At 38.3% G+C, this 15,802-nt stretch overlaps 1 protein-coding gene across 1 annotated transcript in view; it reads left to right on the top strand.

The window, feature by feature from the left end:
* Positions 1-14,948, top strand: part of crtc1b (CREB regulated transcription coactivator 1b) — a 30,297-nt gene extending 15,349 nt beyond the window's left edge. Inside the window, exons 11-15 of the mRNA XM_055164959.1 lie at positions 85-171; positions 3,353-3,439; positions 4,340-4,511; positions 4,973-8,523; positions 14,726-14,948. Of these exons, the coding sequence (XP_055020934.1) occupies positions 85-171; positions 3,353-3,439; positions 4,340-4,511; positions 4,973-5,184 (558 nt within the window). The 3' untranslated portion in view covers positions 5,185-8,523; positions 14,726-14,948. The remainder of the gene's footprint in view (positions 1-84; positions 172-3,352; positions 3,440-4,339; positions 4,512-4,972; positions 8,524-14,725) is intronic.
* Positions 14,949-15,802: the final 854 nt, after the last annotated feature.

Raw genomic sequence — 15,802 nt, 5'->3', positions numbered from 1 at the left:
TCTGAGACTTTGAGCCTATTTACTGTGTGTGATTGGAAGCCTTTGTTAGCTTAGCACTAGCTAACACTCTTCCCTCTACTACAGTACCGCAATCAGACAGGCTCCCCCGCCACTCAGTCTCCAACCTCCCCCGTCTCCAATCAAGGCTTCTCCCCCAGCGGCTCGCCTCAAGTAAGGGCTAGCCTCCGAGCTAGCGCTAGCACTAGCACTGCTTTTGGGGAAGGGCTGTGCTCCGGGGGCTAAGCACACCGCTAACCGCTCATGAGCCCGGCTGCTTCATTCTGTGTCTGCAGTAACCTCCATAGTTCCAGCTGCAGTTTGACTCATGTTTCTCCTCCATCACTGCTGTGTGTGTTCACTGTGTGCACAACAAGGGGCTCAGGTTTTACTATGGAGAGCTATGACTGCAAACAGGCCTGTCTCAATAATAACTGTACCATAAGAACCTGTTGTTTTGGCTCATCATGAAAGTTCAGTGTTGCAACAAAAAGTTCAAGAACAGCAGACATAGGGTGACAGATTTTCAAAATCAAAAAGTGGGAATTCCTCGGTTTGGGGTGGTTGGTAATAATAAAACTGTGAAATGAGTGCGTAATTAAGGACAACTGTTATGCAGAGACCATTCATGACTAAGATGTGAGTCAGAATAGTCACATTTTCTTTGTGTTTTGGTCATTTTTAAGTAGCTTTTTTGTAGTTTTGTAGGCACAAATTACAATTTGTGCCTCGTTACTGTTGGGAGGTATCAAATTGGTCAAAAGTAGGGACACATGGGACATTTCTTGTATAAAACTGGGACAAATCACTGGTTTTATATAAATCTGCTCACAGGACTCAAAACTGGGACTGTCCCGGGTAAAGAGGGACCTCTGGTCACCCAAAGCCAGGGGTCTAAAAACATAATACCCCCTCTTTATGTCTGCTTAGGGCCTAAGCAGACATAAAGAGTTGGTATTATGTGAAATTAACTATTTTGATACAGATGGAAATTTTCATCTTTGCCATCATCTGGCATATTACATATGCATACACTATAATTACAGATAAATGTCTCATATAAATAAAATATAACATTGTCAAAACATGCCTTTTCAATATTTTCAATATAGCTGCAAAATGGCATGAATACAAATGTAGGGTTATAGAAATATTATATACAATATGTGACTATGTTTGAATATAGTACAGCATATGGACAGCAGATGGATATAGGCCTATAGACTTGGACAGATGGACAGTGTTTTATTTATTAATTAATTAATTTATTTATTATTTGCATCAGTGAAGGGTTTATTTCTTCTGTTTAATATCAGTGCATCTCTCAGTGCATCTTTTTTTTTTTTTTTTTAAATGACCTGAAAACTCAAGAAAAAATACAAATTGAATTTAATCTGTTTAGGTGTTTGATTTTCAACAAAAAGGTGAGAGTGACTAGCGAGCTTGTGACTGTAATGTTATTTGAAAGGGAGTTGTAGTTCCAACTAAGTCTCCTCTGTTCTGAGGAGAGCTTAGATTCAAGTCTAAGTAGAGCTTCTGACAGAGTAGTGCCTTCAGTCAGCATCACACCCCAAGGAATGTTGATGACATCAACTGCAAAGTATCAATTCCACCTCAGAATATCTTATTGTGACTGGCCTAACTGCACGCCAAAATTACTTTCAATTGTAACTGTTGCACACACCTGGAAAAACCCTGATAATATGTGAATCTTGGTATTGAACTGAATCCAAACTATACATCAGATGACAAATTAAACTTTCAAAATAAAAGAAAATTAGTAGAGATGAAGCCACACTGGCAAAGACATTACATCGTGTCCAGTTTCTACACATAATCCATCTAAAACCCAGCCCTCCGCACAGAGCCCTCCCTGGTCAGACGTGCTTCTCTCATTGCAGGCAGATGTTTGAGGCTCCTGTGTGTTGTGAGCCCGGGTGTTACTTACCACTGCGCTTCCTGTTTTTCCATCACGTTTAGCAGACATGGTTAACACTGTGCACTCCGCTGCTGCTAAAATAAGCTGTGAGTAGCTGTGTTATGTCTAACGTAGTGCAGTGGTGGAGGGTACAGGGTTACTATGGGTCATATGTAATGTAATGGACGCACCAGAGAACCCCCAGAGCCCCCATTCAAAACCTCTAGATGTCGTGCACAGGGCTGCCATGAGAAACTGCTCATTTACTCAATGAATCTGCTTTAAAGGACCTATATTATGCTATTTTCTGATCTATGTTATGATGTTGTTTACTCATCACAAACATAGCTGGTGGGGATATAACATAATATCGTGGGCTGTCACAATATATCGAATTACAAGTTCCTTTGCTTAAATGCATGGTTTTATAATAGCAACAGCTTTTAAACACTGGGAACTACATATCCCATGATTCATTTCAGTGCAAACAACATGAAGAGATATGTTTTTTACTTGAATTCTTGGGATTATGACAGAAATGACACCACACCATCGTCAACATCGCACCAAAATCTTCTCAAGGTATTTTAAAAGCAAAAAAGTGTCACATCTACAATTACATTAGCCTCTCCAAAATATCGCACTAAATATCGTAGCATATCGTGATAATATTGTACCGCGAGATTTAGATATCGTTACATCCTTAATAGCTGGAGTTGTGTTTTGTTTCATTCGCACGAATCCTGCATATTTAGGCAGATTTTTTTCCCTCAAACAGAAAACATGCGGTTTTTTTGTGATGTCATGTGGTAATACAGACATACATACTTTTAGCTGTTGAAAACTATTTGAAAACTACCACTCCCATGACATCACAAGGTAGCCAGACTAATAATATAGGGTTAAGTCATTTTGGTACAAATGTTAAAAAAAAATTAAAAAAAAAATCAGTTTGACGTTTACGGTGACGTCAGCTCCCATTGGGCACCGCAGTTTTCTGATGCAGATCTCAGCGGACTTGTTTTATTTTCGTAAATCGTTTTAGTTGAATATTGTGATTTTAAAAAGTTCCAATTGTAACATAATGACCCATGGGTGTTGCAGATTATAACTATACAGCAGACACAAGCACAGTACGTCTTCTTTAAGTCTGTAAGCTTTGTAAACTTTCACTATAATTCACTCCATTCACTTCATTCACAGCATGCTTTAGATCTTTTTACTGACTAACCCTAATACAGCCCAACACTAGTATACTTACATCCTCCTTTCTTCATATGGTTATTTTCTGTGGCAGCCCTGTTCACTAACCCTGCACTGATGTCACTGCTTCAGACAGTCCTTTTTGCTTCTGTCTGCTTCTGTTTTGCGTTTCTGTTACTATGTGATCTCGGTTATGTCTCTTTAACTCTGCTTTTTACATTGTTTCCCCCTCAGCACATCCCCGTGGTCGGCAGCATTTTCGGAGATTCCTTCTACGACCAGCAGATGGCGTCGAGACAGACCAACGCACTCTCACATCAGGTCTCACACATGCTACAGAAACTGGGACACCAACATTTCAGAGATAATTTTAAGTCATCTAAAATAATGGGAGCGTAAAACCAGTAAATTTTGTGCAATAAACAAACTGGAAGACAGATTTATTACATGTATAAAATTTAACTCCTAGCTTACACTATTATCTTGGCCTGATATAATGTATTCATTTTGATCCACCAAGGACAAGTTTGGGCACCCTGTTATGAGCAAAATAATGGTGAGCAGTGGTGGGTGATACTTTGCCTGCAGGATAATGTCAAAATTGTTGTTCTTAAGCCAAAAAAATGAATAAAAACACATCTACACATTTATATTTATCCTCCAGAAATGTATTAACTCTTGAACTTGATCCAAATTTCCGATCTAAATTATTCTTTTCTAGGGGTGTATTGATATCAAAGTCTGACGATACAGTATCGTTACGGTATGAACCTCACAATACGATATTTATTATGATATCGTGGGAAAGCTCATGATATGGTGGGGAGGCTCACGATTAGGGATGTAACATGTAACATTATCCAAATCTCTCTGTATGATATTTTCACAATATACATCTCACGGTATGATATTTATTGCAATATTTTGTGGAGGCAAACAGAACTTTTCCTCTTAAAATGCCTTGACAAGACTTAATCCAAAGAACTAAGACTTAAAAGTGCTTAGAACTGTTATTTCTTCATGTAGTCTGCACTGAAATGGAGCAAAGGATCATGGTCTATGTAGTTCCCTGTGTAGTCTTTTTAGGTATTGCTGCACCAGAACTCTTAATTTAAGCAATTTGATATATTGTGAGGGTCCACGATATTATTGTAAGAACTTTGATGATACGACATCACGGTATTTTGGTTATTGTTACATCTCTATTCTTTTCTGTTTCAGCTGGAGCAGTTCAACATGATCGAGAGCCCCATCAGCTCCAACAGTCTGTTCAACCAGTGCTCCACCCTCAACTACACCCAGGCGGCCATGATGGGGCTGACCGGGAGCCTGCAGGACTCTCAGCAGCTCGGATATAGTAGCCATGGCAACATCCCCAACATCATCTTGACAGGTACCATCTGAGACCAGCTGACAATATTAGGATCTGTTAAGTAAGCAGCCAAGCATATGGTCTTATATTTCTCTGGTGTAAACAGTATTCTGCACAGTTCACGCAAATATATTTCAAGTGTTATGGTTTATAATGGACTGTATAGATGGACATAGCTAACCTGCTATTCTGATATACATTGGTGGCCCTCTCTCTTTATCTGCTGCTGTCGGCCTTTTAATTCTAATTTTAAAATGTTTTAAACCACTCTATATCTATTTCTTGTGCTTTTGATTTTGCTTTTTTGTCTGTAAATCTAAACAGTAATAGTAGACAAATCAGGTACCTTCTTTCCCGTCCACTTTCATATAGTCTATGTTGTCTTTGTGTGTACATTTTATTGGACTAAAAATATTGTAACCTGCACTGTATTTTTCATGAATAATCTGCTGTAGTATATCATTAACTGTGTTGTATTTCAGTGACAGGAGAGTCCCCTCCGAGCCTGTCTAAAGAGCTCACTAACTCTCTGGCCGGTGTGGGCGACGTGAGCTTTGACGCAGACTCCCAGTTTCCTCTGGACGAGCTGAAGATCGACCCCCTGACCTTAGACGGACTGCACATGCTCAATGACCCCGACATGGTGCTGGCCGACCCCGCCACCGAGGACACGTTCAGGATGGACCGGCTGTGACGAGAGACGCCAAACCAGGAGCCAAAACAGTGAAACAAAGGAGTGATCCAGGAGCCAAAACAGTGAAACTAAAGGAGCTATGGGCAGGGCAGGAGGACCCCCCCTCCATGCATGGCTGCCCGCTGTCCCACCTGGCCCTCGACTCTGAAGCTCCAAAAGACTCCAGGAAACAGGCTTGTCCGGGAATGGCCTTGCTGTTGTGGAATGAGATTGGTCGCTCAGCGCTTTGCTAGCCTGCTGTGTTTACAGTGTACCATTACATGCCACATACTCCAGTACTTAGACTTTATGTTTCATATCACGTCACATGGGTTTGTGTTGAGCTGTAGCAGGACACTGCAGAGACTTGAGGATCGGTTCCAGTTGTGTCTAAACCACAGAGCACAGCTGGTGGGAAAGGACCTGCCACTAGAGGGCGCTTTACCATGGTGCCGATACGGCGTTCACTCTCAAAGCTTTATTTTTTACAACCAAATGTTATTTTCGTTTGTACTGTCTGTTTGGATGTATTTATATGTTTATTTATTGGGTTAAATATTTTGTATTCATTTCATAATTTAAATGCCAAATGCTTTGTGTCGACATTGTGTAAAATTGCACTGATGTACTATGTGTCTATTTATGAATTCTTACATATTTGAATCTGTGTTTGTTAAACTACTGGGTTTACAAAGGAGTGTAAAAGGTCCCCATAGTTGCTCTTGGTGTTAAATGTGCCATTCTCTGAACAGGACGTGGTCGGTGTGGGCAGCGCAGTGGTCAGAAGGGGGCGCTTTAAGCCACTTGACTTAACTTTTTCTGAGAAAATATCAGGTATTTCTATTTCATTAGAAAGCTAGAAAATCATGTTGAACCCCATGTCCTGTCAAAGCCAGTGAAGCTGGACTGGAGTTTTTAAACAGCTCAAATCTTTGGTCTTTTTAAGTGGTCACTGTGAATCACCTGATTTTGCCTTACATGAGTGCTCTACTGTTCTTAATGTGACTGCGTATTACGTAACTTAATGTACAATTTTCTTGTATCTTTAAGAAACTTTTGGTCCGTGCTTTGTGCTTATGTTGTGAAGGTTTTGACAAATCAATGTACTGTATTTTGTAGCGGTACGGTTTATAGCCAAATTGTTGTTTTTTTGTTTGCTTTTTCTAAAGTGGGACAAAAACTAAAAAACTCGAGGTTTATAAAAGAGTCTATGAAAGAGTAAGGTGCAATTATGGGGATGCTTTTGGCTCCTTTTCCAGGGAAGCTCTCACAGAACAGAGACAATGGTACCACTACAACAGTACAACAGTATTCTACACCAACATGCCTTTGAGATTTAAAGACACTATTGCACAAGCAGAGTTTATCCAAAATTCAAACTCAGATTTTGAATTTTAAATGTATGTAATATATTTAAATCTTGAAAAAGACTTAAAGCTCTTATTATATGGAAATGCATATATAAAGTACTAGATTTTAAAGAACCTCTACCTGATTTTTAATAGTTTAGTTCAGGAAAATGCCATTAATTCCATATTGTTAAAGCAGCTATTTGTGAAGAAAAATGACACTAAATAAATATTATTGCCTGTACATTTTTAAAAAGCATTTTGTTGGATTAGAACCATAAGGTAGCAACTGGTAGGAACAGAACATTTTATCCAATCAGAGAAGATCTTGGACTTACGTTATATTTTTATTTATTTTATTACAGATTTCGTACACTACATTTTATTGGCAAAAGCCGTGCCATATTTGTCTGCTAAGCCTGGAGCAAACCTGTGTCTTAGCCTTTTTGTAAGAGTTTCCCTGACTGTTATAGTGACATAGTGGGGTCATGTTTGAGGTATTTTTACTGTTTGTGACTAAAGAGACTGCTCATTCACTCAGCACACAAAGAATCACTATTGCTTTTGCTGTTCACTTTTCACTCACTGCTTTTTGAATAGTTTCTGTGTATCTGTTAGCTGTGTCTGTTTGTTTTGATTTCAACACCTCCGCGATTCCTATGCAAATGTTACAAAAGAGCTCGGAAAGGAAAATTTGAAGTTCAGTTTTAGAAGTAAAGCTGGATTCATGCTTCTATATTTCAAAACTCGATTAAAACCCTGGCATAATGGATAGAAGGGTTTAACGCCGCGCTATGTAACTTTTCTGGTTGAAGGTCTGATTGTCACGTGCTTGTCTCCATGGAGATTATTTACTTAATTACTTTGGCTGGAATGTTTCACAATATGGCTTCAAACATGTTCACAGAAGTTTTTATTGCTGTAAAAGTAGCTTGAAAAAACACTCTTAACCTTCCAGATCTGACCTGTAACTTGGTCTGGTGGCGTCATCTGCTTCTCCCCATCGAAGTAAGTGTAATGCCCTGCTGTGGAACATTCCAGGCAACACAAATATCTTCAAGAAAACAAAGAGGTGACAGACTCCTCCCCAGAAAACGTATATATAGTGCCCGTTTGAGAAGAAAAAAAAAACACATTTCACGTGGTTGTACTGGATATTTTTGTTTTTAATATTTTCTTACAGACTTCTTGCTAAGTTATTTTATATTGTGCATTATTCTTTATTTCTGCACTTTCTGGCTTCATGTTATCATTTTGCACATTCAGTTTTATTTTTAATATGAGCTAAACCTGTCACAATAATCGTCCAGTATATGAGATTAACACACCTGTTGGACTCACTAGTTCTTGTCATTTCCACCAGTCCGTAACTTCATATATTTTCGCACTATGGTAACTTTTGAGTTGAAGTCAGTTTAATAACAGACTGTATTGCTGTTCCTGTTTATTTTTTATTTTCTTTATTATTTTTCAAGTGTTTACTGGGATCGTTTCAATGTTATTTATTATATTTTGTGTAGAAATGCATTACACTTAAAGATGCACTGTGTAACTTCCTTCACCTTCTTCTCAATGGATTTACTGTATTGCCTGGAATGTCCCACAGTATGGCATTACATTTAATTATCTCTACGGAAGTTCAATGTCAGATCTGTGGAGAGGCGAGCCCACTCACAGTAAGAGTGCAAGTTTTTAGGTCAATACAAAAACATTATTGTGTAGATGCAAGACCGGGACATTCCAGACAAAATATTCACATCTCCATGGATAAAAGCAGGTGGCAGAAAAGTTACACAGTGCAGCTTTATAATTGTGAGAAATTGCAAGAACTGTTGACAAAACTACAATATGTAATCCGTATTGTCCAGTTTACCGTCTGATCTTATTTGCAGGTTTGTGAATGAGCTGAGCGGAGTCCTCGGTGTTGTACAGTACAGTCAGACTATTTTTGCTGCAGTGGTGCTTTGACAATCAACAAGGAAGAAAGAAAGATAGAAAGGAGAGACATACGGTAAAAAAAAAAAAAAAACTGGCTTTTTAGTTTTAAAGGATCTGTACCTGAAAACAGCGCTAGTTCATGTTTAACCGTTTGCAGTAGTCCAAAGTTATTTCTCACTTTCTTTATGCATTCTGTACGTCGTAATTATTCACCATGATGACAACTAGCATGCTAACTGCACACTTCCTAATTCAATAAAACTTTATCATTAGGGGCAGATAGTCCACAGACTTACGGACTTATTTACACCAAGAGTTGCTTATGACTGATTTTGCGCGAATAAAAAAAAAAAAAATCAGGTACTGGCCCTTTAAGACACATGAATCCAGCTTTACTTTGAAATTACACAAACATTTGTCAGTTTTTCTACCTCGGTTTTTCGCCCACTACTAAATCTGACCTTAAAGGGATCATTTAGCCATTTAATGAGGTTTCGAAAACTTGCCAATTACTTCAAGTACTTCAACTCTGCTCTACGTCCTTATATGGATTTTTCCACTCTTATGATAACAAAAGGAAATTTCTATGTTAATTAAAATATTGCAATGTTATAGTTTTTGGCTAAAACTACAATTGCATAACCCCAAGAACACATTTTTTTTACTTTTAAGGAGTTGAGAGTAGATATTTGAGTTTACTGATCCAGTGTATCTCCAATAGCACACTTCAGTTTTTGCTATGTTCAACTTACAATTGTTTTTAATATTTGTGTTAACACTGCTTAAAGGTGCACTACGCAACTTTCCACCTGATTGTGTCCATGGAGATTTTACTGCTTTGCCTGGAATGTTCCTCAGTATAGCATTAAACCTATCTATCTTACGTTAAATGAATGACAGGTATTTTTTATTGCTCAAAAATGCCTTAAAAATATGCATTCTCATTTTCTCCGCAGATTTGAGTTGTATCTTGGCCTTGTAGATTTGCACAAAGATATCTCCATGGAAACAAGCAGTTGGCAGATCTACCACTAGGAAAGTTACATACTGTACCTTTAACGTTTTTATAGAACTGTATTCGACATGGTTTAGTCCTGTTTTAGAACTGATTGCGTCCCCACTTTTACCTGACCTAAACTTTGGTATTAAGAAAGCTGAAAATAAGGTGGTCTGAATGTGAAATGGCCACTTAAATCTAATCCATAGACTGTATATATAAATGGACATAGATAACCCTCTAGCTGCCATGTTCCAAATAAGAAGTGAGCATGGGGGCACTTCTGGTTCCATCGACTCTGGCTTCAATTGACTTTACATTGAAAAACTCTCTCTCTTGGGCTTAAAATGTTTTGCAATTTTATCCTCAAATAAATCTCCTATACCTAATATGGAATTGGCTACAAATTTGCTCCTATAACTTGCAGCCTCGATGAGCTTCATTTGACTGGAGCTGAATGCTATTAGTGACATCACACTGTCTCAGCCCACTTCTTTATACAGTCTATGGTCTTTAACCAACGAGTTTATGAGTAATGCTGGATGTACAAATTACGATTTTAATTAATTATGATTGATTTTAACTGATTCAAAATAGAAACATTTTCAAAACACCTCTTTACAAAGTACTAAATCATCCCTTTAAATTGAATCTGTCCATTGTTACGTTTTCCTCATTTTGAGGTTGGACTTTTCCTTTAAAGGCACACTGCGTGACTTTTCTGTCCGCTATTTACTTGTCTCCGTGGAGATATTATTGGTTTGCCTGGAATGTTCCATAGTATCACATTAAACACATCCATTTCGCATTTATTCATTACATGTGTTTCTATTGCTGAAAAATACATGAATTCCTTCAGTGAATAGGGGTGACTCTCCACAGATCTGAACTGTAATGTAGCATAGTGCTGTAACCTGCGTGTCTCCCTCGTGATAGATAGGTTTAAATACTGTGGAACATTCTAGACAAAGCAGTGACATCTCCATGGAGAGAAGCGGGTGGTGGATCCTCATCTAGAAATGTTACGCAGTGCATCTTTAAATCTCTGGTACGGACACATCGCGCAGATACGTAGAAGAAGTATAAAGTGTTTCCATAGGTTTGAATTTCCTCAAATCCTTATGTTAAATTTACACCCTCCCCTGCTAACAGTGGGCACTATTCTGTCTTTAAAGCTGACATATTATGCAAAATTTAACTTTTAAGAGATGTTATAATGGTTTTCTTTAGGGATTATTTTACACAGAGTTGCATTTTGATCCGTGCATGTTCGAGTAATCCAGTATAATCCTGCATTTGAGGCTTGAGCGCTCGGAAAATACGTGTTATCACCTGCCTCCTATCTCCTCCCACTACCCTGGACTTGGTTGCTTAGCCAATTTCCAAAAACCCAGTGCTTGCTTCTCTAAAATACCACTATGAAGAAGTGGGAGATTTAAACAGGAGTCAGTCGAGCTATTAGATAAATATTGGCATTAACAATGAAAAAAATATGAAAAATTTGGTAATAATCGATTACTAAAATGAGAAACAAAGCGTAATATGTCTTCTTTAAACTCCTGCTTATCTTGTACATAGCCTATAGCTGACACACATGCATGACTTTACAGATGCAGTACGTAACAGTTCTGGTGCTTGTCTCCATGGTGACGTTATTGCTTTGCCTTAAATGTTCCACAGTATCATTACAGCTATTGTTGTTGTTAATAAAGTAGCTCCAAATATTTACATTATTAACGTGAGTGAGATCAGATCTTACATGTGACTCGGCGTGGTGTTTACAGATACATACAAGTTCAAGCCATACCGTGGAACATTCTAGGCTAAGCAATAAACTACGGCACCAGAAAAGTTCCGTATTCCATCTTTAAAGTCTTTAAAATACTTAGAAACCTGGGATTAGAAGACCATTTCTCGTAGCGTGCTTTAGTTTTCTGTATCATATCCTTCTCATGTCACGCATGTTTGGCTGCTCCTCTGTTTTTCTCCTCCGATAAATGAATGTATTTCTCTGGGGCGCCGTCCTCGTTTGGAGCCCCGTGTGAGTCCAGACTGTCCCACTTTAAACTGCCCCTGTATCTCACTGTAGCATCTCTCCCTCCTCCGTTTTAACAGCACTTTTAAATAATACTAAACAGAATCTGATGACGGAAACTGAGCTCTGTATTCTGCTCGTGTAGATTATAGCGGCATGACTCCACAGCTTACATAGAACACTGCATCTTTGCTAATATACCGGTGTGTTTTTGTTAGGTCCATTTTGTGTGGCCCTGTTTCACGACGCAAGCAGAGATTTGATGTCATAATTTCAGATGGAAGCAGATACCTATATAGGCCCAGTAATCACAGAGATATTAACAGGTCAACAAATCTACAATCTGACACTTAAAGGGCCGATATTGTGCTATTTTGCGATGTTATGTTATAATGTTAACATGCTTCGAGTTGTGTTTTGTTTTATTACACCTTCATTAGAGTCATTTGGATAATTTTACACCTGAAATCTCTATTGATCTAAAGGTAAATTTTAAGCTTTGGAGATGATAAACTGATAATAAAGGGTTACTCAAATTTGTGTGAATGAAACAAAACACAACTTCGAGTATCTTTTTGAGGAAATAACAATATTATAACATGACTAGAAGCTCACAAGAGTCAATTTTGCATAATATTGGACCTAGTTACTTAACATCCCGAACAAACAATTCACACAATTTCACAAACTTTTCATCAAAGCGTTCTAGTAACTGATTGCGACTTTACTTACTTTCTTACTTACTTATTTAAAGCAGGTCTAACCCTAACTCTGCTTCTCGGGACAGGGCCAGTGCCCTCTTATCTCACTCATATCGCGCTGTGTAGTTCTTCGTATAGTCGCTTTGCACTTTATTTGTCCGGTTCTGAGCATAGACTGTATATATAAATGGACACTTCTGGCTCCATTGACTCTGGCTCCAGTTGACTTCGTATTGAAAAACTGTCACCTCTCTCTTTAACTGCTGCAGTGAGCCTGGTCATTTTGGTCTTAAAATGTTTGTTTATTTCGTTATTTTGTCCATAAAAAAAATCCTATTCCTAATATCGAACTAGCTCCCTAGCAACCCTCGATGAGCTTCATTTGACTGGAGCTGAACGCTATGTGTGATTTCCTCTTCTTTATACAGTCTATGGCTCTGGCCCATGTGAACGCTGACTGTTCAACACCAGATTAACCCTCTGAAGAGATTCTGTATGAAAGACGCTATTTTTTGAAGTTATATTTAGGCTTGTCTCGTGTTTTTTTACGATACTTTTGGAAGGTTAGCGGCTGATAGTCAGGTCTGGAGGGACGGAAGGGATGTTGTAGCTCTGGTTAAGCTTCTGTTTTGTTTTCTGTTACATTTGTTTTGGGAGATTGTTTTGAGATAAGAGACTACTAGACAACAAATTAAGTTTTTAAGTTACTGGTGCTAACTAACCCCAATGATTTTCCCGAACCTTTAACCATAATCTTGTCCTTAAACCCTAACCTTCAAGCTCCACCATGTAACTTTTCAGTCAAGAAAAAAAGTCAAGAGAGTACAAAAAATCATTTTATTTTTTCATGTTTTATGTTTTTATTTCATTGAAAAACACAGAAAAGCAGGCTTGCATCTCCTCAAACTTAACTCTTATTTGGTTTGGAAGAGCCTTGTCCTGCTTTTTTCCATGGTCATAGCGTGTTGCTTTGGCTGAAAATGTTCTGAAGTAGAGGTGTAACTTTCTATTTCCATGGAATCATACAGTCGACAGGCCACTTCCAGAAACTTACACACCGTTACTTTGCCAAATATTACTCAACCCTACCCATAAATAAGTATAATCTTGTTCATAAACTTGACCAATCACAGCAGACCATCCCTCCAGAGCGTACTATCTATCATTAACCTTTTCGGGGATGCAAAACATACAGCAGAAAGGGCTTACTCCAGTGCAGCGCAAGAAGAATGCTGCTAATGTATTTCTTTTTTTTTTTTACGTTTTGTTTTTCCTTTTGTTAAATCAGCGACGCTTGATTGGCCTTATTGTATTTAGGCGTGTCTCCATACTGCCATGAAATAAGATCTGTATCATGCGGGTGAAGGTTGGAGTAGTTTGTCATATACTACTACGGTTGAATTATGGCAGCTAATTAAAATGTCTGGAAGTGAAGTTAAAGGCGTACGACTATTTTCAGATCACTTACTCTCGTCTTGTTGAGACTGAAGCGCGTTTCGTCGTGTTTAAAATGCTGCAGTGACTTTACTCAGTGGTGAGAGACTTGTAGTCAAAGAGCCAAGGTTTAGTTTTACTTAGCAACTTTTACGACGTTTAAAGCGGCACTGTGGAACTTTTTAACCCCGTCAGCGCACTCGTCAGTGGACTGCTCTCGATTCATTTTCAGTCTTTATTGATTTAAAGGCGCAATGTGTAACTTTTCTGGTGAAAGGTTTGATCTGCCACCTACTTGTCTCCATGGAGATGCCACTGCTTTGCCTGGAATGTTCCGCAGTATGGCTTTAAATGCATCTGCCTTGCATTTATTGAATTACAGGTGTTTTTATTGTGCAAAAATTTAAGATGGGATCACGTGTTCACAGATCTGACCAGGAACATGACCTAATGGCGTTATCTGCTTGTTTCCACGGCAATAGACGAGTTGAATGCCATATTGTGGGACATTCCAGACAAAGTAATATCAAGCTAATGGCAGATGCTCTACCAGAAAAGTTACATAATCAACCTTAAAAAAGAATGTATTCCTTATTCCATTTTTTTTTTTTCATCAAAATTACCAAAACTATAATACAATTAACATTATTTCTTTGTTTTTGTGGTAATATTTTTCTTCTTAATCACATTACTAATAAGAGCTCCCTCAATTAGTCTTTGAAAAAAAAAAAGAAAAAAGTTCCACAGTGCTGCTTTACTGTGCCAGGCAGTAACATGTGTAGTGCTAGTCCAGTCTACTCCTGCAGTTTTAAGCTTTACAAGTGTTTTTGGGTTTGCAGATAACATCCCTTTAATAACAGGGTTTTTTAAATGACTCATCCACCCATGAAAACAATATAGAAAAGCTTAAGTTTACGTTCCACTTGAAGCTTGTAGTGAGAATAGCATTATATCACTGTTGTCGCGTAACTCGTAGTAAAATCTGTAGGTATTTCTTTGTTGCCATGGTAACCTCCTCCCGTGACCATTCGTTTAAAAGAAAATGACGATAAAATTGAATGTTAAAGACTGTTTTTGTTTTGTTTTTTTTCCCCTACCGTGGTGAAAGGCGCTGCTGATTAAAAACTGTCTGGTGTCCCTTGACGACCGTAACCGCAGCCTGTTGCCGTGGAAATGCATGACGTTGGAAACCCCGTTGTATATTGTCTTTGCTATCGTTTCTATTTTGTAACCTGTATTTCCAAATGCAAATTGAAAAGATTATTTTGGATATGTGCATGCCTGTGAAATGTTCAGAATGTTGATTTCCACTAAAAGCTGTTGAGTTAAAACCAGAATCCTGTTTGATTTTATATTACATTACACATTTTTATTACATAATCTGCTAAAAGAGGGGTTGAACTCAGATACATTTACTCTATTTACGCTACTTTCGGATCAGCTGTGTATGTTATAATGTTTCCTCATCACAAACAGACCTGGAGTTGTGTTTTGTTTCATTCACACATTAACATACAAACCCTGCATATTTAGGCTGAGTTCTTCTCTCAAACAGAAAACAACTGTTCCACCTTGTGATGTCATGTGTTAATACAGGAAGTTCTCCACTGGATTTTAAAACTCCGTACTCTTTCACTGGAATCATTTTGTTAAGTTTAGCTTTAGAATTGCAAATCTCTACTGAACAAAATGTATCAGGTGAAATGAATCAGGTCGCTGTTAACATGAAAACTACCGCTTGATGACATCACAAGGTGGAACCATAGACTGTAAATCCTTATTATAAATGGACATAGCTAATTTGCTAGCCGCCACATGCCAAATAGGAAGTTCGGCAGGAGGCTCTTCTGGCTCCTTCTGACTCTGGCTCCAATTGACTTACATTGGAATATTATGGTCCCTCTGTCTGTAACTGCTGCAGTGAGTCTCGTCATTTTGGTCTTAAAATGTTCATATTAACCATTACAACACATGATCCTGAATTATTATTTTTTGTCCATTAAAACAATCCTATTCAACGTAGAGTCTGGCTCCAGATTTGCTCCTGTAACTTTGAGCATCTCGAGCCTCATTTGAGCTGAACGCTATGGGTGACGTCACACTCGCTTAGTCCACTTCTTTTATACAGGTCTACGGGTGGAACAGAGCATTTTGAGCTTTGAAGATGTCGACAGTCTAATAATAA

This window comes from Boleophthalmus pectinirostris, unplaced genomic scaffold (assembly GCF_026225935.1).
Source record: "Boleophthalmus pectinirostris isolate CB_2022bp ecotype Guang Dong unplaced genomic scaffold, ASM2622593v1 HiC_scaffold_7, whole genome shotgun sequence".
NCBI classification, from domain to species: domain Eukaryota; kingdom Metazoa; phylum Chordata; class Actinopteri; order Gobiiformes; family Gobiidae; genus Boleophthalmus; species Boleophthalmus pectinirostris.
Note: the sequence above shows the minus strand (reverse complement) of the source record. Positions and strands in the feature narration are given on the sequence as shown.